The 19,301-nt window shown below is 66.9% G+C and overlaps 2 protein-coding genes across 8 annotated transcripts in view; both read left to right on the plus strand.

Moving 5' to 3' along the window:
- Nucleotides 1–11,885, plus strand: part of EXD3 (exonuclease 3'-5' domain containing 3) — a 75,802-nt gene extending 63,917 nt beyond the window's left edge. For 5 of the 7 annotated variants that reach the window (XM_068552696.1, XM_068552702.1, XM_068552700.1 and 2 more), the window contains 3 exons: nt 9,343–9,436; nt 11,164–11,202; nt 11,480–11,885. In XM_068552696.1, the coding sequence (XP_068408797.1) occupies nt 9,343–9,436; nt 11,164–11,202; nt 11,480–11,793 (447 nt within the window). In that variant the 3' untranslated portion in view covers nt 11,794–11,885. Of the gene's footprint in view, nt 1–8,025; nt 8,191–9,342; nt 9,437–11,163; nt 11,203–11,479 lie in introns of those variants that run through there. The other 2 variants (XM_068552701.1, XM_068552703.1) reach the window with 2 other exon arrangements.
- A 5,391-nt stretch (nt 11,886–17,276) lies between these two features.
- NRARP (NOTCH regulated ankyrin repeat protein) lies at nt 17,277–17,621 on the plus strand. Its single transcript, XM_068553817.1, has one exon. It carries the CDS (start codon nt 17,277–17,279, stop codon nt 17,619–17,621), a length of 345 nt encoding a protein of 114 aa, XP_068409918.1.
- The last annotated feature ends 1,680 nt before the right edge of the window (nt 17,622–19,301 follow it).

Raw genomic sequence — 19,301 nt, forward strand, 5'->3', positions numbered from 1 at the left:
CAGGGGTTGGGGCCCAGCATGCCTCCAGACTCAGGATGCCAGCCGGGGTGTCGGCCCCATCGGCAAGCTCGGCCTAGCTCCCCGGAGGTGACAGCAGGGTGGGCCCAGCTGATCACCCCAGGAGGCCCTCCCCACAGCCTGCAGGGCCTTCCTCTCGGTCCCACCCCTCCCCTCTGGGTCTCATCCAGAGCCCAGCCTTGGTTCCCACCAGATGGCTCTTGGGGAAACTGAGGACCTGGACTGCACTGGCCTGGGTACCCCTCCCTGCTCCCGGTGGCCCACTTCTTTAGGAAGGATCCTGGGCTGGCGTGACAGCCGTACCCACACCCGCGCACGGACGCAGGGCTGCCTGGGCACCAGCTGTCTGGTAGTCTGCCACCATGCCTGCCCCACGTGGGACTCTCATCCTCCCGCAGGGCTACCAGGGGCCCCCATGTGGTCCGAGATGTGTGATGAGGCCCTGGGAACAGCCTGGGCCAGGGGACCTGCTGGTCAGCGCCCGGGGAGGTCGGGTGTGTTGAGCCCCCAGCCCAGCTCACGCCAGGCGCCCATCCAGGCACCCAGCTCCTTGCTCCTTTTGTGTCTGTCTGTGGGGAAGGTGCCCCGGGGCCCGGCGGTCAGGGCCACTCCCCTCTGGACCCTGGTCCTCACCGTGTGCTTCTAAGAGGTGCTCCCATGTGCGGTCTGGGGGCCCCCCCCCGCCAGGACGTACCTCCTGGATGTTGATGGATGTTCACTTTTTAAAAGGGCCGAGATGCTTCAAGTCAGAACTCAGAGGGCGCAGACTCGCCTGACAGAGGACAGGTCACAGTGCAGGGTGGGACGGCGGGCACACTGGTGCACAGATACACGGGACGGAGGGAACAGGCCACAGCCACGGCCAAGACGCTGGCCCCAAGCCAGGCCGGCGTGACGCCTCGGGGGGAGCCGGTGCAGGCCAAAGAGGACAGGCCTCTTGGAGCTGGAGGGAGGGGCAAAGACCGTGTGGGCACCCTCGGCTCTGTCCTCTCAGGCCCAAGGTCAGTAAGACACCTTGGGCAGCAAGAGGACACCCAAAACACAAAGTCTGGGGTCTCCCATCCCTCTGCTCTGTGCCCCCCTGGCCCACGTCAGTGCCACTCTCTGAGCCCCAGCCACGGAGCCAGCAGGAGCCACTGGCCAGAGGTGTCAAAGGCCAGCTCTATACCCGCCGCTCAGTGGGCTCGAAAGAAAGGGGAGGGAGGGCGGGGCGCAGATGACCTGCCTTCCGGGCGAGGGGCAGGCGATGCCAGCCAGGCCCGTGGGGTGGGTGGAGGAGGGCACCCATCTCAGTCCGAGGGTCCCGTGGCCGTGGCCGGGGCTGGGGCTGGCGGAAGGGCCGGAGGCGCACCGTCCCCCAGATGTCAGACATCACAGCCCACGAGCTAGATCACATGAAATGCAGACTTCAGGGTCCGTAGATAAGGTTTTGTTGGCAGCAGCCCCGCCTGTGTGTTCTTTCGCACACTGCCCACAGCTGCTTTTGCAGCAACCAAGCAGCCCTTCCAGGAAAGCCCCCGCCCCCGCCCCGCTGCTGGGGTCGGTGGCAGGGATGACCGGGCCCAGGGGCCAGGCTGGCATCTAGCAGGGGAGGTGGCCTCTTCTTCCTTTTGAGTACCTGCCAGCTCCAAAGCCAGGGGGCCTGGCCCAGGATAGCAGGCCTCGCTTCTGCAGACCCACTGTCCCCTCAGCCCTGGATGCAGCAGGCGGGACAGGCTCACCAGCCTTGGGGTCAGGGCTGCAGATGGAGGAGGCCCCAGGTAGCCGTGGATTGGGTCTGGGGAGGGTCCTCAGGGTGACAGAGTAGGGCCTGCCAGGCAGTGACTACTCCATCTGTGTCCGAACAGGGCAGGGGCCTTTGGATCGATGGCCAGCGCAGCGGGTGGCCTGTGGGTGGGCAAGCAGCAGGAGCGGGCCTGTGTCACCCCAACTCCCACCCGGCCACCTGCCCCTCCCCAGCCGCACGGAGTCAGACCGGCTGGGGTGTGGGGGCACCCCCTTCCCAGCCCCTCCCAGGCAGCCCCGCTCTCCGCCCACCCGCCACCCTGAGCAGGGCCCCTGTGGGTGGAGCTCTGCTGAGAGCCCATCGTCGGGTACGTCTGGGACCAGCACAGACCCCGAAGGTCTCCACAGGGATACAGGGTCTCCACAGGGGAGCAGCATGGCCGGTGGATACCTGGGCAGGTGGGGGCCTGGGTGTGCCCCCAGCCAGCCAGGGGTAGGGCAGGGCCTCGGGAGAAGGAACGGTGCTCTCCTCCCTGGAGCTGGGGGAGTGGCGGGGGAGAGTGCATTGCGGGGGGCCCCCGGGAAGTGGGGGGCTGGGCTGGGCAGGGACTGCTTCTTCCTCCCCCCATCTCGGCAGACGCACTGTGCCAGGCGCAGGTGGCAGTAGAAGAGGGGGCCCTCTCCTGCTTGGCCTGACTCAGTGGCCCTGGAAGGTGCAGAAAGGGGGAAGGGCCGGGGGACGCCCGCCCCTGGGCTCAGCCCCGCGCCCACCCCTCCACACTGCCAGTGCCCCGACTCCTTCCAGCCTGCTGTCCACACCGGCCCCTCCTGACCTCACCAGACCCCACATCACACCCCAGCTCTTGCAGCACCTGAGCACCCACTCTCTCCCCCAGGCCTGCCAAGCCCCAGTTTAGATGTCACTTCCTCCAGGAAGTCCTTCAGGCCCCCAGCCCAATCCCAGGAATACCACCACCCTTTGGAGAAGTACTTTGGAGCCCCCCTCTCCTTGGGCTGAGAGCACGGGGGCAGGAACTGTCCCCTGGCCCCCTGTGCAGGCCTGATGTGAGTGGGTGACAGACCCCAGGCTGCAGGGCTGCCACCTGCTGTTTGAGGGCCCAGCTCCACTTGTCGGTGGGAGGGGGACAAGCAGGGCTGCCCCCAGCTCGTACCGCATCGGCCCCTCCCCGACTTCCCCAGCCTGCCACCCCTCTCTCCGCCGGCTGGCGCCCGCCCCCTCCCACACGGCCCTCGGCAGCCGAGGTCCTCCGCCCCCGCCCCCGCCGGCGCGGGAAGGTTGGCGGGCGGGCGGCCGTTTGCTTTTGAATCTGGGCCGGGCGCCCTGAGTGGCCCTTTCAAAGGCCGGCGGGGGCGGGGGCCGTTCCCAGGCGCGCCCCGCCTTCCGCGCCGCCCCTCCTCCCGCTTTCCCACGCGCCCGCCGCCGGCGGTTCTCACGGCCCGCGCCCCTCCCCCGTCTGGGAACGGCTCGCTCCTGCCGCGCTGGGGGTGCCCGGGAGCCCCGGGAAGGGGGCGCCTCCCGGGCTCATCGGGGACGGTGGAGGGGTATGGCCACCTGGGGGGGGGGGGGGCTTCGGGACCACTGGGCGGGGGCTGTGTGCCGCCTGGGGGTGTGCTCGAGGGAGGGGTGCTATGTGCTCGCAGCGGGGTGCTCAGGGGCCACGGGGGAGGTGTACGTGCCGCCTAGGAGGGTGCTGGGGCTGTGGCGGTGTGGATGGCGGGGGGAGGGGGAAAACCAGCTAACTGGGGGCCACGGAGAGGGGGCTGTGTGCTGCCCAGCGTCTTGCCACGGAGAGGGGGTGTGTGCTGCCCAGCGTCTTGCCAGGGATGGGCGTCAAGGGGGATGTGCTGCCTAGGGGGAGGTGCTGAGGGGCCAAAGGGGATGGGGAGCCACCCCAGGGCCTGGGTCCAGAGGGCATTCTCTGGCCCAGATTCTGTTTGATTTAACCCAGGGCATGTGGCCACCCACCCACCACCCTCACCTCACGGAGAGAGCTAGGGGGTGCTGGCCATGCCTGCCTGGGGACGGTGAGCACTGCCCCTCGTCGGGGTCTCCCTGCCGTGGGAGCAGGTCCGGGGCCTCCCTGCAGCTCCCTCACTGCCTCTGTTCCTTCTAAGAGCCTGGGAGGGCTGGGGGCCGGACTTGGGAAATGCCAGGACAGACCCCTGGTAAGTGCGAACTTCAGAGCAGAATCCCATGTTTTATCTGAAATTCATATATTGGTCCGCGTTCTCCCTGGTCCCCCTGGAGGGGGGCTGTGACTGTCCTGTGTCAGAGTCCAGGATGCGAGGAGGAGGGGAGGACTTGGCCACCTGTCCAGGCCCAGTGGCTCACACCCCTCTGTCTGCCTCGGTGGACATTGGCCCCGACCCATCCGAGTGAGCTGGACGTGGGGTCTCATTCTGATAGGCCTTAGATGGCCTAAGCTGGGCTGTCAGCCCGGCTGTCGCCATGCAGTGAGGTCTGCACGTCCAGGTTCTAAGTGGGCCCTGGGCTGTGGCTGGCACAGTTGGAAGAAGAAGGGGGTGAAGGCTTGAGAGGATCAAGGCACACAGGGCAGGGAGTGACCGATTCCCGGGCTGTAGGCCTGCCGGCCCCAGAGAGCCTGAGGGAGGGGCTCAGACCCTCTCCTGTGTCCCTAACCGGGGTGACCCTGGCCGGGCAGTGCCCCTCAGTCAGGCCTTGTGTTGTCCAGACTGCGTCTTGGACACCATGCTTATCTTTCTGCCCGGGGCACGTGGCTTTCCTCCCATTGTCCCAGATGCCCCTGTCCCCTCCCCATCTGCTTGGAGAGGCGGACTCTCCCCGTCAGGACTCCTCCCACCCCAGGAACACACCTCCGGACCCCCCCCCCCCCACACCGTACGTGTGGGGCACTGCAGGCTGCTGGGCGAGCACTCAAAGGCACATCCACTCACGCAGGCCCTGTGTCCTCACGTGGCATGCCGGGTCACACAGGCTCCGTGTCCACACGCCTGACTCACGCCCACACGTGGACACACTCAGCTGCTCCAAAGCTGGTGCTCTTGCACCCCGAGGACCTGGGTGCTTCCGAGACACACGCCTGCGGAGTGCCAGTGCACACGCGTGTGCCCAGACCTGGCGCTGTCAGGGTCTCTCACACACCGCAGGCCCCAGCACCCGTGGCCCCTGACCCCCCAGGGGGCCGACAGCGCCAGAGGCCCATCCCCCGCTCTGTCTGCGGAGACATTGTCCGGGCCCCACAAAGGGGATGGACCATGGCCTGGTGGGGGAGGGGCCGGGCCTGTGGGAACTGACCTTCCTGGGCCTGGGGGCAGGGCGGGCACAGAGCGGGGCCCCTGCAGGGCTGCCATCCTAGGTCTCCAGCAGTGGGGACAGAGGGCCGCAAGCCTGCTTCACAGGTCAGAAGAGCACTGGCTGGGATTTTAAACCTTCCCAGGCAGGCCCCATCTCAACCACACACCTCCCCGGGGGCCTGGGGCCTGGTCCTGCTGCCCCAGCATGTGCCCGTGGCTGGCAGGTGGGGGGTTGAACCCTGTAAGTGCCTGGGATCTCACCTGTGACGGGAGGGGCCACAGTGCTCCCAGCCCCCAGCCCAGTGCCAGGGCCAGCAGGGCCTTCCTGGGCCAGGCCAGCCTGTCTTGAAGGAGGCTCACAGCCCCACCCCCCGGCCACTTGGGGGGCAGCTGGCCCAGGACCCCTCAAAGCGCTGCCAGACAGCGTGGGAGAGTGAGGTGTGGAGCGGACCCAGGGCGGCGCCTAATTGCTTCCTCCATGGCCTCTGTCTGCCTGTAGCGAGGTGTCAGGCCCGCCCCCAGGCCGGGGGTCTTTCATACCAGCCCTTTGTCCCTGGCCCTGCACCATTTGTTGGGGCAGCTCTAGGGGGTCACGGTGCACAAGCCAGCCCAGGGAGGCCTCTGGACCCACCGGTCTCAGGACCTCAGGCAAGGCCGGGGAGGGGTGGGGCAGGGGGGTGGCGCCTGGCAGGGACCAAATGGGCCATAGGGCCCTGGGAACTGACACTGGTGCCCTGCAGCTCCTCTGGCACGAGTAGGAGACACTTGCCGAGTGTAGGTGTGTACGGGAAGGTGCCGGAGACCCCGCCACCCCATGCTGGCTTTTCTCGCCCAGTGGTCGTACGGGGATGATGTTTATTTTCTTCTGCTCTTTTATGCTTTGCTGTAAATTTGCTCTAAATGAGCAAGAAATGGGCCACTACTCTAGAGCGTGTCACAGCTTCTCAGCCCAAGCCTCCTTCCTGCCTGCCTGTGGGGTCTCCTGGGGCCTGGGTACCAGACTGACCGTACCTCACATCCCACTGGGTGGTGGGCCTGAGGGCAGGGAGAGCAGCTGGCCTACCAGGGAGCATGGTCAGGCCGGCTGCTGGCCAGGTCCTCCTCAGCATTGGGTCCCTCCACTAGGCTCCCAGCCTGGAAAGGCCACTTCCTGCCGCCCTGTCCCCTAGGGACCACTGGTCCTCTCTCACGCTCTGTGCCCTGGCAGCCCCCGGTGTGGCCCATCTCCCACCGCGCCCCCCTCAGCCCCCCATTCGGGGAGGCCCAGGGCTGATGGGGGTCCAAGGGTGTTTATAAGCAGTTAGCATGGTGCTGCTCTCAGCCCTAGGAGGGGCTGGTGGGCTCTGGGCAGGAGCGTGTGCAAGGCCCCTCCCACCGCACTCTGTGGCCCAGTCCGGCCTGCCTGTGACAGCCCTCTCCCCACTCCCGACATCGGTGCACCAGCCGTCCACTACCTGGTGGCACAGCAGACACCACGGACCACGGCAAGTGTGCGTCCACGGCTGGTGGGAGCAGACGTGCCTGGGGACACACAGTTAAGGACAGACCCCGTGACCTCGCCTCTGCTCAGCTCTGGCTGCGCTGGTGGCAGTCACTCCCCGGGGGGAGTGATGGGTGGGGGTGGGATTCCTGGGCTCAGAGCTGAGAGCTGGCCTGCTCATGGGCATGGCTCCCAGCAGCTGGGAACCGACCCCTCAGCCCTCCAGCTTCCCCCTCCCCAAGTCCGAGTCTTAGAGGAACGGAGGGTGCCAGCTCGCACACCCGCCAAGCCCAGCGAAGGGCTGGGGGCGCCTCCCAGGGAAGTGGCCTTTCCTGCCCTCCTCGGGCCTGGGGGAAGGGAACAGGCCGTAGAGGGCGGACCACCAGGCCCCTGGGCCAGTCCCGGCTGGCATCCCAGCCCTGGAGAGGCAGCCTCACGCCCTGGGGTTGGGCGGCACGGTGGACGTTGGCCCCAAGCACCCTTGGGAGCTGTGGCAACCAGGCATGCAGGTGGACCCCTGGGACAGGGGAGGCAGGAACCTTCCCAGCCCCTCCTGCCCGACTCACCTGGCCCCTCCCACCCAGCCAGGCTCTGGGGGTGGAGGCCCGCCCTGCCGCCAGGCTCCCAGGCTGGATGGGGGCAAGGAGACTGGGCGGGACCAACAAGACCACACTGTCCGCCCGTCCAGGGCGCCCACCGCCCCCCACTGGCGTCTGCCCAGATCTGCTGGCATCCGAGGCTGGGGTCTGCACACCCCCTGCAGGAAGTGGACCTGGCTCAGACACCACCTGCACGCATCCCCTCGGCTGGGGGCTGGCGGGGTAAGGACCCTGCCAGGTGTGGGGTCCTGGCCAGCCAAGTGTGACCGTGAGCAAGCTACTCAGCCCCTCGGAGGCCCCTTCTCCACAATGGGAGGTCAGAGGCTCCGTCCCCCTCTGCGTGGGGAGGGTGATGGGCGTGTGCTCAGCTCCGAGCCCCACAAGGGCAGGCCCGCAGCCACCCACAGCAGGTGGTCAGGCAAGGGTTGCTGGGCCGTGGGGTGGACAGGGGGGCCCTGGGTGCCAGGCCCTCCTACAGATGGGGACCACAGGACAGGGGGTGGGCAGGTGGCCCAGAACCGGCTTTTCCAGCCGGGAGTGGGGGTGGGGGCCAGGGTGACAGCAAGACCCGACAGTGGGCAGCGGCCGTGGGAAAACTAGCACCCGTGCTTCCCGAGGGTGGGGCTGGCCCTCGCGGACAACAGCACCGGGCGTTTGTCTGCGCGCAGTGACTCAGCGTGAGCTGGCGGCCCCGCCCAGGCGTGCACACCGCCGGTCCTGGGAAGGCTGGCGGACCCCTTGCAGAGGACCCCACCCCACCCTCCTCCCGCTGAGCCGTCCCTCCCACACCTGCTGGTGCTGTCCCCTCGGGTGGCCTGGACAGGGAGAGCCTGGGCCTCTGTGGCAGGCAGCCCAGGGCAGGGGCCGGAGGCTAGACAGCCCGCCTTTTCTCATCTTCTTCCCCAGCTGGACCTGGAGTGACCACGGGCCTGACCTGCAGCCGGGGCTCTGCCCTCACTCCTGCCCCAAGAGCCCCTGGACCTGCAACCAGGAGGGCAAAGCCCACAGTGGTCTCCCTGTGCCGGAGGCCAGCCCAGAGTCTGGCCGGGGTCGGTGTGGGGAGGCCCCCCAGAGAGACCCAGGGGAGGGTCCTGCATGAGGATCAACCTCGCCCCCCCAGCCTCCCAGCAGAGGCGGCCCTGCCCTCTGGCGCCTGCCCACCTCCCTGCCACCCCGGGTTGTGATGCTGGAGGCCAAGCAGTGAGGCCACAGGTAAAGCAGGCTCCGTGATGAAAGGCCGTGGGAAGAGGGTGTGGGGGGGGCAGGGCAGGAGCCCTCTCCCCGCCCCAAGCCTGTGGCTCCAGGAGCCCGTGGCCACCGCCTCCTACCCACCCCAGGCGCTCTGTCATCCAGGGCACTGACAGGGCTCACCAGGTGAGGAGGGGGCCCGGAGCCGTCCCTTGAGCACCCATCACGGCCCCTCCTCCCCGTGGACAGGCTCACCCCCCCCTCCCGTGACAGGATACCTGCATGTACCCGCCTGGGAGCTGGGTTTCAGCGGGCGCCCGGGCCCCCCACCCCATCTCCTTGCCTCGCTCTGGGAATCCTATGTCCAGACCTGACACCCCGCCAGGCAGTGGTTGTCTTGGAGCAGCCCCAGGGTGGCCACATTGTGAGGGCAGGATGGGCCCCACAAGCCCCACCCCCACCCTCGGGGACAGTAAGGTCGGTGGGGCTGAGCCCGCTACGTGTCCTCGACCCGGACTCTGCGTGGAAGCGGAAATGGCTTTGCTCCTCTGCCCCTCACACACTCGGTGCCCAGTAGCCTCCAGACCATGCCAGCCCCTGGCGCAGGGCAGGCAGCAGGCGTCATTAGGAAGCGTGGACACTGAAATGGCCCTGGCATGCCCCAAAATGGGCTGAGGGGTCAGAGCAGCTCTAGGGCCGCCCACCCTGACACTTTGATGCTGGGCCTGCATCCCCCACCAATGTTGAGCCATCCCAGGGGGCCCAGGCTTGGCTCTGTATTTGGGGAGGACAGCTGGGTGATGGCAGAGACCTCTAGCATCTCTGGAATTAGAAGAGGCTGCCCAGGGCCCACTTGGAGCCCGTGCAGTCAGGGAGGGCTCCCAGGAGGTGGTGCGCCCCATGGTCTTGCAAGAAGAGGAAGGGAGGTGTCGTGCGTCTCTGTGAAACCCCCTGGGCAGACCCAGAGCTGCAAGGAACACAGGGCTGGGGCTGGAGAGAGCACCTCCGCAGCCTCAGCACCTCCTCCGTCCCTAGGCTTGCAACTGTCACCAGTACCTGAAGGTCTCCAAGGATGTAATGAAGCAGCTTGTGTGGCTCAGCGGCCACCCAGAAGGCCCTAGCGGCACAGGTGAGTGTGCCTCGCTCAGGAGAGGGCTCCGTGGAGTCTGTGGGCAGTGGCCCAGCTGCTGGGTGCTCCCAGGGCTAACCTCCGGGGACGGCCAGGGAGGTGCCGGTGCCAGGGAGGGGGTGTGGGGGTGGACAGACAGTGTTCAGGGCCGGGACGAGGGCTGTGGCCTCTGCTCCCCTCTGTGTGGTGTGCAGGCCTCTGGTCCAGGAGACCGGGAAGCTCCGGCACTCAGGGCCCCCGGGATAGTGTCCCCCACTTTCTCTGCAGTGGGCCCTGCTTAATCACCCTGCCCCACACGTGGAGCGCACCCGCACATGGACGCATACGTGTATCTTGCACGTGAAGACACACACACGCTCACTGGCACATGCGCTCTCACACACGTGCCCGTGCACACTCGGTCACGTGCGCACACAGATGAACACACACGGGCAGAGCACACACGTTCACCTGCATACAGTTGCATCACTGGCCTCGCCAAGTAGCGGTCTGAACGTAGGTGAGCCTGGGTGCACAGGAAGGAGGGCGAGCCCCGCTGTCCGCCCCCACCAGGGCAGGTCCTATTCAGGGGCCCGGCCTCAGTTTCCCTCCGTGGAGGGCGGGATGGGGTGGCTACGAAGGGCATCTTGGGACAGCCGAAGGGGTGAGCCTGAGGCCAGGGTGCCTCCGGGCCCCTGTGTACAGCTGGTGCTCCTCCAGGGTGCTGTCTTCTCACTGTCCTTCCCGCCTCCCTCGGAGATTTGGGGCCACCCACATAGTGGTTGAGCTGTCATGACGGCCTGCGTCCGGCCCTGTGCAGCTCTCAGCTCTGCACAGCATGGCCAGGACGTGCTGGAGGCTGGGGGGAGGGGCAGGGCATGAGCAGTGCCCCCCACAGGGGCCCCCCCCGGCCTCCAGCCCCGCCGAGCCCCCGACACCCCACCCGGAGGCTCACACTTGCCCTGGGCAGCACCCTCACGAGCTGGCAGGTAAGGGCTGGGGCCAGACAGGCTGTGGCGAAGCAGGGAGGCCAGACGGAGGTCATGGCCTCGCTGGGCTCCACGGGGGCGGCAGGGCTGGTGTGGGCGCCTCATCCATTCAGATCTGGCTGCAGTTAATCTGGAACCATCTGCAAAGAAATGTTTGCCAAGCAAATTACGAGGGTCAACGGGCCTGGGGGACGCTTCTCCCACCTGCTGGCCAGGGCTTCTCGGCCATCGCCGCCTCCATCCCGCACTGGCCCCTTGGCTGCTGCCGGCCTGGCCGTGTCCCTGGCCGTCACACCGTGCCCTCAGTGCGGGTGGGGCCCTCTTGCAGGGTCAGGAGGAGGCCGCCTCCCAGGGTCTCTCCCACACCCTGAGCTCCAGCGGTCCCTTGGGCCCCGGCCCGCCCACCGACCTGGTGCTGGCTGGTTGCGAAACTCCCTCCTTGGCAGTGGGCTTATCTGCTCATCGCCACCGACGGGCCGCCCCCACCCCACCCTGCCCGCCGGTTCTCAGGCCCCCAAGTGCCCTAATCGGCCGATCTTACGCCCAGAACATGGTTCCCAGGGACCTTTGAGCCCCACGAACCTCCCAAGGTGTGAGTTCCCATGGGAGGGGACTGGGCTGGCGCCAGAGCTTCTTGGCCCCCTGCCCTTTGCCCTCTCTGCTGGGGGTGGGGGAAAGGCTGGGCACTTCAAGGTGCCCTGTGGGCGCTGGGGCTGCCAGTGCATCCTTAGAACAGACCCTGACATCCTTGATTGACAGGTGACGAGGCCGCCCAAATCGAGGATGAACGGGAGACAGGTGAGCCCTGGGACCACCCACCGAGGACACAAGGGGCCCTGGCATCTGGACCCACCCCAGGATGGGGCAGAGGGGACCACTCTGAGGGGATGGTCCCTGTGCCCTGGGGAGTTGGGGGGCAGTGTCAGGGAGGGCTGGGAAGAGAGAGGGGTCAGTCACCTGTGACCCAGAGGTCCCTGGGTAGGAGAGGCAGGGGGTGGGGTGGCTAGGGAAACGGAAGGAGGGGCCGCTGGAGAGAGTGGGGCGGGGGCTCAGGGTGGCTGCTCCGCCTGTCCAGGCTCAGCCCCAGAGGAGGCCCCTGGGGGCTGCGCCTACGACCCCTCTTGCCGCTGGCTGGAGGAGGAGGACCTGCAGAGCCGCGTGCCAGCCAGACTGGGCAACGGCACCCGACTGCAGCTGTCGGGGGTCCCGGCAGGCGTGCTGCGGAGGCCGGGGCTGCGGCATTTCTACTGCTGCACGGGCTGCGGCAAAGTCTTCTGGGAGGGCTCCCACCTGGGCCGAGTCGCCGAGAACTTCCGAGAGGTTCTGGAAGGTGTCCCCGGCTCCCGCGAGCCGAGCCGAGCCCCCAGCCCGGCCGGCAGCCCCTCCTGAGGACTGGGCCCCTGGCCCCATGGCCTGCGTCACCCCTGGGGGCCGAGGCAGCCGGCAATAAAGTGGAAATGCTGCACGGGTGGTGGCCAGGACTCCTTCGGCTGGTTACCGTTTCACCCCACACCCCCGAGCGCGCTCAGCCCCTCACAGCCGTCCCGGGAAGACGGAGCTTTCCTCGCGGTCAGGAGGCTTGGACCCTGAGCCAAGAACTGCCCAGCGCTCAGCAAGGAGGCATTCGGGAGGCATGCCTGGAGGAGGAAACGGCCTGGGCAAAGGCCCGAGGGCCACACCGGGGGGGCTCCCCAAGTCTGCTGGTGCTCAGCGGGGCTGGAGGGGTGCAGGACAGGTGGCTGGGCCCCATGTGCTGCGTGGTCCACCCACTTTGCTGTGGCGGTACGTGCCGGCCCCTGCACCACTCACTCCCCGCAGCGGGCCCAGGGCCCAGGCGGGCCGCCCTCAAGACCCTCCTGGCACTTCAGACTCCAGTGAGCGCGGATGGGTGTCCTGGGGGGCCTTCCTAGGGAACAGGCCCCAGCTGGGCCATGTCCCCACAGGGCCTCTTTCCTTCACGCAGGCTCAGGGCTGGGTGGCCTCCTCGCGTGAGAGAAACCAGCAGTCGGCACTGTGTTGGAGGGCCCCGAGCACATGTGCGTTTGAGCCTCCATCCTCCCAACGGCAGGAAGTAGCTGCTGCCGCCCCCCCCCCCAAGGGAAACTAAGGCTCAGAGCCAGTGCCAACACCCAGAGGGCCCACAGGGCCGGGCGGTGGAGCCGGGTCGGGGCTCCTGCGAGCAGAGGGCCTGGGCACAGACCCGTCTTGCCCTCGCCTGCCTCCTCCTGGCTCACCCCCAGGAATGCGCACCCACCCCGGCTCACATCCCTTTCCTGTCCTTCCTGCCCCGGGGCGGAAACCAGCTCAGATTTGCTGAGGAGCCAGGCGGAAGCCTCGGGGTGGCGGGGCCTGGGGGCCGGGGAGGGTGCCGCCTCTCCCCAGGGCGGGGCACATCTGCAGGCCCGCGGGGCATGGGCGGTGCCATGCCGGCCTCTGCCCCGTCCCTCTGTTCCTGACCACATGAGGGTGGCCAATGCCTCTGAGCCCCCAAGGGTGCAGCCCCCCGCTGGGTGCCAGGCATTGACCCACTCAGCTCCCCAGCAACCCAGGGGCCTGCTGGGCCAGGGCGTCGCCCCACAGATGGAGAGAGGAAGGCCAGCCCAGGGACGTGGGCTGCGTGCGAGGGCCAGCTCTGCCACCCCAGCCTTCCTCCACCCTGAGGCCACTGAGCCAAAGGGTCGGGCAGGGGTGCCAGGGTGAGCGGGCCCCCACCGGGGCGGGGACCCTCTGCGGCTGGGGTGCTGCTTCCAAGAGCGGGACCTCCGGCCGCACGTCCTGTCCTGGGACGGCAGCCCCGTCCACACTCCTTCCCCCCGTAGGGTTAAGAGGAAGCAGCCGGGGGTGCCGGCCCCGCTCCCCAGCCCAGCTGCATCCTGGAGACTCTTCTGTGACCCGAGGCCCTGGTGTCGCAGCCGGCCCTGGACAGACAGAGGCCGGAGCCAGGGAGAGGCCAGGACCACAGGCTCAGGGAGACGAGGCCCGTGTCCTTCCAGGCCCGCCAGGCAGGTCCGGCCCCAGCTCCACTCTGCCCTTCCCCCCTGCGCAGCCCTCTAGGGAGAGGAGAGGACAGCTGACCGGGACCTGGTCCTCACGCCACGCCCGCCCCATCCAGCTGGGCTTCCCGCCTCCCCACCCCTCTGCTGCCCAGACTAGCTGCGTCTGTCCGGGGACCCTCCGGGCTCACTCGCTCACTGCCAGCCCTTCCTAGGCCCCAGCCCCCACCCTGGTCCTGGCCCATCGGGAAGTGCCTTCCTTGCCCCGTGACCGCTTCAGGCCCCTTTGTGGGCTAGGGGTCAGACGCCAGGCCGACAGGGTGGGCTGTGGCCCCGGTGCCAGGCCTGCCGCTGCAGCGATTGTCTGCTGCAGTTCCTGCCCCGGGCGTCCTTCCTCCGCTCAGGCCGCCGCTGGCCCGGGGCTGAGTGTTTGTTATTTGATCTCTATCCTCTCGGCCCTTCTACCAGGTGTCTGGGCTGCTGGGAAGAAACACTCTCCTCTTTCCCACGCTCCCCGACACATTTTAATGAATTAGCTGGAAGCCCCGCCCCCACTGCCCGCCTGCCCGCTCACCCTCCCACCCCTGCCGGGCGCTTTAAGGTGGCCACAGGCCTCGGCCCAGCTCTGGCCATCGCCCCTTCCACACTGTCCTCTCCCGGCCGCCCCTCCCAGACCTTCCCAGCCTGGGTCCCTGGGTGTGTCCCACCGCCCACTGCTCTGAGCCTCTAAAGGAAAGGGGTCCCCAGAGGGAGGAGGGAGCCCTCTCCAGCCCTGGACTCCGTCCCACCATGGCCTACCAGGGTGGCACCCCTGGGCCAGCTCCCAGGAGGAGAGGGGTCCAGCCTTGTAGTCAGGGTTGGGTCTGTCCCCCCAGATCCAGGTTGAGGGCTTCTCCTTCAGAGCCAGTGAAGCCCTTGCCTGTTTGTGGAAGTGACCACATCACCAAGGAATGCCACGCACATGGGAGGGGGCTTCTCTGAGCCCCTGGCCTGGGTCTGGCAGGGATGAGCCTCCTCTCCCCCCTCCCCCCGCAAGGCATTTGGAACAAACGCCCTCCTTTTGGACATGTCCTTCAGCAAACATGAGCAAGTGCTTCCTGGAGCCCGTGCCCCACATGTCCCTCTCCCTGTCCTGTCCTTGAACAGGGCAGCTCCTGGCACATGGGGTGTGGACCAGAGCGACCCCGAGCAAAATCACCCTCAGCCACGGTGCAGCAGGAGCCACGGGCCTTCCATCGGCTCCCCATGGACAGAGTGGCCATCACCCCAGCCCCACAAATGCGCAGCGGGTTGAGGGGGAGGCTCAGGTGGTAGCCGGGGCTATACCTGTCTGACCCATGCTCCGGAGCAAGGGTGGGGCGGGCAGCGACCTCAGGCTACGCTCCTGTGGCCACTCCAGCCACACCGTCCCTGCCAGGGGCACCGAGCCGACGATTTCATGGCTCGAGGTGGCGGCCTCGCGTTCCCACACTGAGCTCACAGGGGCCCTTTGTCTGACGCCCGCCAGGGGTGTCAATGGGACTTTTCTCCCAGGCTCTGCTCCCAGACCCAGCGGGGTCTCCAGATGCTCTTCTCCAGGCCAGGGGGCCTCAGCCCACCTGGGCTGGGGCTTCTCTGTGAACCTAACACCTTCTGGGGACGGCCCTGGGCACAGCCAGGCCCTGGCAGATACACAAAAGCCACAGACGTGACCGGAAGGAGGTCCTGCCCCAGACATGTCCTCAGAGCTCCCTCCCCTCCATGCTGTTCCAGGGAGCGGCAGGCGGGGGCGGGTTGCCCAGCAGGTCATGGCCTTGCACAGGGTCACACCTCCCCACTCCAAGGGTCCCTGCCCGGAGGTGAACGTGGGCCTGGGTGCACAGAGCCCAGGACAGCCTCGGCTGGGTCTCCCTCTGAGCCATGCCTTGACTCTGGTGCTGGGGAGGTGGTCCGGGACCCCACCCGCAAGGTGGTCAGTTCAGCAGCCACTAATCCAGGCCCCCTTACCGCGCCCAGGGACACGCCCCCACAGGATGAGCGGGGCAAAGGAGGGGCTCCCAACGGCAGCAGCACCCCAGTCACACCCACGGCCAGGCCAAGCACAGCCCCGGGCTTCCCCACCTGCGTAGTGGAGAGCTCCTGGGGGCGGGGGAGGGGGCGGGGGGGCAGGTCTGAGCAGGGACCAGCCTCAGGAAGACCTGAGCAAGGGGCCCGGGCGGCCCTCCCTGGCCGCTGGAAGGACCCCAGGGGAGTCAGCCAGGGTCAGGCCTGAGGTCTTGCCCCGCGTTTCCTTCGGTTTGGCTGCAACTCCTCCCAGGTCACGGAGCAAGGTGAGGGCTCACCCATGTGAGTCTCGAGGCCTGGGGGGCACGGGGCAGACACCCACCGAGCTCGTCCCCAAACAAGGCCTAACAGGGTGGTCTCCGCAGCTGAGGCCCTGAGCTGCCTCCCCGGGAATTGCCAGCAGCCTCGGAAAGAATTCCGGTGCCTGCCCCAGGCCTACCGCTCCAGAGTCTTTCCTCCTTAATTGCCAACGACCACAGCAGAGCTACAGACTGTTAAATCCTAACGAGGAAATGTGGCCGCAGTGTTAGAGTGTCAATGAAAGATGGGTTTACTGTTTGGAAATGAGTCATTTCAGAGTTCCCTTTCAGAGCAGCCTTGGCACCTTCCCTGGGGCTGCCCACCTGGCCAGGCCTTACCGGTCCCGTTCGCGCTGATGGGGGTGGCCCAGGAGAGCAAGGCAGGCCCCCGCTGAGGAGCCCCACTGCCAAACCGCCCCCAGCCCCGGGCCTCCTCACCCACAGGCCCGCTTCTTCTCCGGGCAGGGCGGAAACCAGGCCCTGCCTGGCTCCTCATGCCAGTCAAGTTAGGGAGCAAACTCGGGGTGACCCGGGCCGCCAGGGGAGCCGTCCTCGAGTGGGAGGGCCCCGCGTGGCTGAGGTCGCACGCCCGAGCTCCTCGCGGGGGTGTCAGCCTCGTGGAAATGCGTCCCGCGGGCCGGGCTTGGCGGGTCTCGTCACCGCGAGCGCCCGGGGTGCTGGGAACGCTGAGGGTCCGTGGCCAGCGCTCCAGGAGAGCAGAGCGAGACCCGGGGTCTCTACCCAGGCCCCCCGAGTCTGAAATGCCCGCGAAGACCCACCCAGGGGAGGCCGCCCTCGGGTCCCCTCGGGGTCGCGCTCGGCCCTGGGCCGGGCCTGGTCTGTCCTCACAGGGAGCTTGGAATTCCCCGGGTGGCCGGAGGGAGAGTGGGCGGGACGACGGTAGAGACGCGGACTGCCCCCCCCGCCCCCCCACCACACACACACACACACACACACACACACACACACACACACACGGCCACCTGGCTCCTGGCCCCGTGCGACCGGCGACCAGCGCCCCCTGCCGCGCTGCACACCCCCCCCCGACACGCCCCCGACACGCCCCGCCCCGGCACCGCCCCCACGCGGGCGCCGCCCAATCGGCGGGCCGCCGGCGCGCGCGTCACGGGCGCCCTATTGTTATGCAAATATAAAGGAGGTAAAAGTCGCCCAGGCGCGGCGGGCGGGCGGGCGAGTGCAGCGGCGCGTGGGGAGGCGCGTGGGGGCCGCGTGGGAGCCGCAGCCGGAGCGAGCGAGGACCGGGAGCGCGCGGCGCCGCCGCCCCGGCCCGGCCGGCCCCGCGAGCGCAGCGCCCGCCCCCGTCGCCCGCCCGCCGGGCGCGGCTGGATGTGGCGGGGGTCCCGCGGCGGCGGCCCCTGGCCCCCATTGCCCGGAGCGCCTAGGGGCGGCGTGCGGGGCCCGGGGGCGCCGCGCCCTCCATGCGCCGCGGCGCGCCCCGAGGCAGCCGGGGGCCCGCGCCGAAGCCGCCGCCCGCGCTGAGCCCCGGCCCGGCCTGCGGCCAGCGCCCGGCGGCAGCATGAGCCAGGCCGAGCTGTCCACCTGCTCGGCGCCGCAGACGCAGCGCATCTTCCAGGAGGCCGTGCGCAAGGGCAACACGCAGGAGCTGCAGTCGCTGCTGCAGAACATGACCAACTGCGAATTCAACGTGAACTCGTTCGGGCCCGAGGGCCAGACGGCGCTGCACCAGTCGGTCATCGACGGCAACCTGGAGCTCGTGAAGCTGCTGGTCAAGTTCGGCGCCGACATCCGCCTGGCCAACCGGGACGGCTGGAGCGCGCTGCACATCGCCGCGTTCGGCGGCCACCAGGACATCGTGCTCTATCTCATCACCAAGGCCAAGTACGCGGGCAGCGGCCGGTGATGCCGGCCCGGACCCCGACCCGTGCGCGGGCCCCGCGCGTGTCCACCCTGCTGTACCTTCCCTCCAACTACCTCGGTGTGCGCCCGGCCCTCGGCGCCCGCGGCCACCACAAGTCCGGCGCGCAAGTCGGTGCCCACGGGAGCCGCGCCCGCCCGCCCGCGGCCCGGGGTCGGCGCCCCCCGCGGCCGCCGGGGACCGGCCGGAGCGCTTCCCACGGCCCCGCCCGCCGCCGCGCGGGTGGGGGCAGGGCGCGGGCTCCAGCCCCTTTGAAATTTGAGTCTCGCTACCAGCAAGTTCGGAATCCCGAGACACCGGATCCTCCGCTCAAAATGTTCTCCTGAAGGTGGAAGGACCCGTGGCCGACGCGCGACGGAGACGACGCTCTGCTCTTCCCGGGGTTCTAAACTATTTATCACGTGTGTGCATATTTGTGGGTGATGTTTGTGCGCCTGATTTTTTTGTTTGGAAAATATTTCGCGTGGTCAATGTGCTTATGGGGGGGAAGGTGCATTTTTTTTTTTTCTAGTCTTAAAACTAAAAACTTGAGTCTGTCATTTCTTGGTTGCACTGAAATACCGCCCAGCCTGATGGTTTCCCCATGCTGCTCCGTCTCCCTCCGGCTTCTCTCCCTCACCTCTCTCCCCTCCTCCCCGCCCTCCCCTCCCTCCTCTCTCTCACACTCACACACACAATTCCGCGTGAGTTTTGGAAGCCCCAGGCCTCCCTCCGCCTTGTCCGGTGAGAGGCCGCCATCCCCCAAGCCTGCCGGTTTGCAAAGCTTCCGCGGGAGCCTGGGTGCTCGGGTGTGGCGGTGATGGGGGCGGGTGGGGATCAAGCCTTTTCTAGTGAGTTCTATTATAGTTAACAGTCGATTGCACACTTTTTTAAAAAAAGTAAATGGATTTGCCACGATTAAATGTCATAACATTTATGACAATATAAAATATTAACATATTTTAAGCCAAGTTTTAGGTGTATTTTTTGAATCTTGGTTATAGACCCAATTTTAAAGGGCGTTGTATCCAGCGTTGTGAAGGCAACTGTACCCATATTTATATTTTTATAAAATGCCTATAAGACTGTGAATCTCTTGTGCTAATTGCTGAGTGAGCTGAAGGGCCGCTTTGCCCCTCTTCAGCCTCCCGGAGCTTCAAGGACCCGATTCGAATCCGAAAATCCTGCCACGGGGGAGGGGCCGCCGGGAGGGGCCGCGCGAGGACCTAGGACGGAGGCGGTGCTTCTGCGTCACTTTCTGTCCCGAAAGGCGCCCTTCCTGGTCTCAGAGGTTCCAATTTTCTATGCAACCCCACACCCCTTGTTGTTTTGATCCTGAGAAATAAAAGGGAGGCTGAATTATTCAAATTTAAATGAGGCTTCCCCTGGGTAGAAGTGCTGCTGACCCTTCGTGCAAAAATGGGGAGCACTTGAGGACACAGGTGGGTGGAGGCCCTTTGTGCGTGGCTGGTCAGATTTGGGCAGTCATCTGTGGCTTTTTATAAAACTTTGTGTGAGAAGAATATATTGATAATGTCAGTGAAACAAGCAGACATTGAAACTGAGGCACAGATTACTCCAAAAGGAGTTTTTCTGTATATTTTTTCTAGATGCAAATACCTTTTTTAATTATGTTAATTAATGTTAAGACATTCTAGGCTTACATGGAAGCTGTGTATGGGTCCC

Source organism: Eschrichtius robustus, chromosome 10 (genome assembly GCF_028021215.1).
Source record: "Eschrichtius robustus isolate mEscRob2 chromosome 10, mEscRob2.pri, whole genome shotgun sequence".
NCBI lineage: Eukaryota > Metazoa > Chordata > Mammalia > Artiodactyla > Eschrichtiidae > Eschrichtius > Eschrichtius robustus.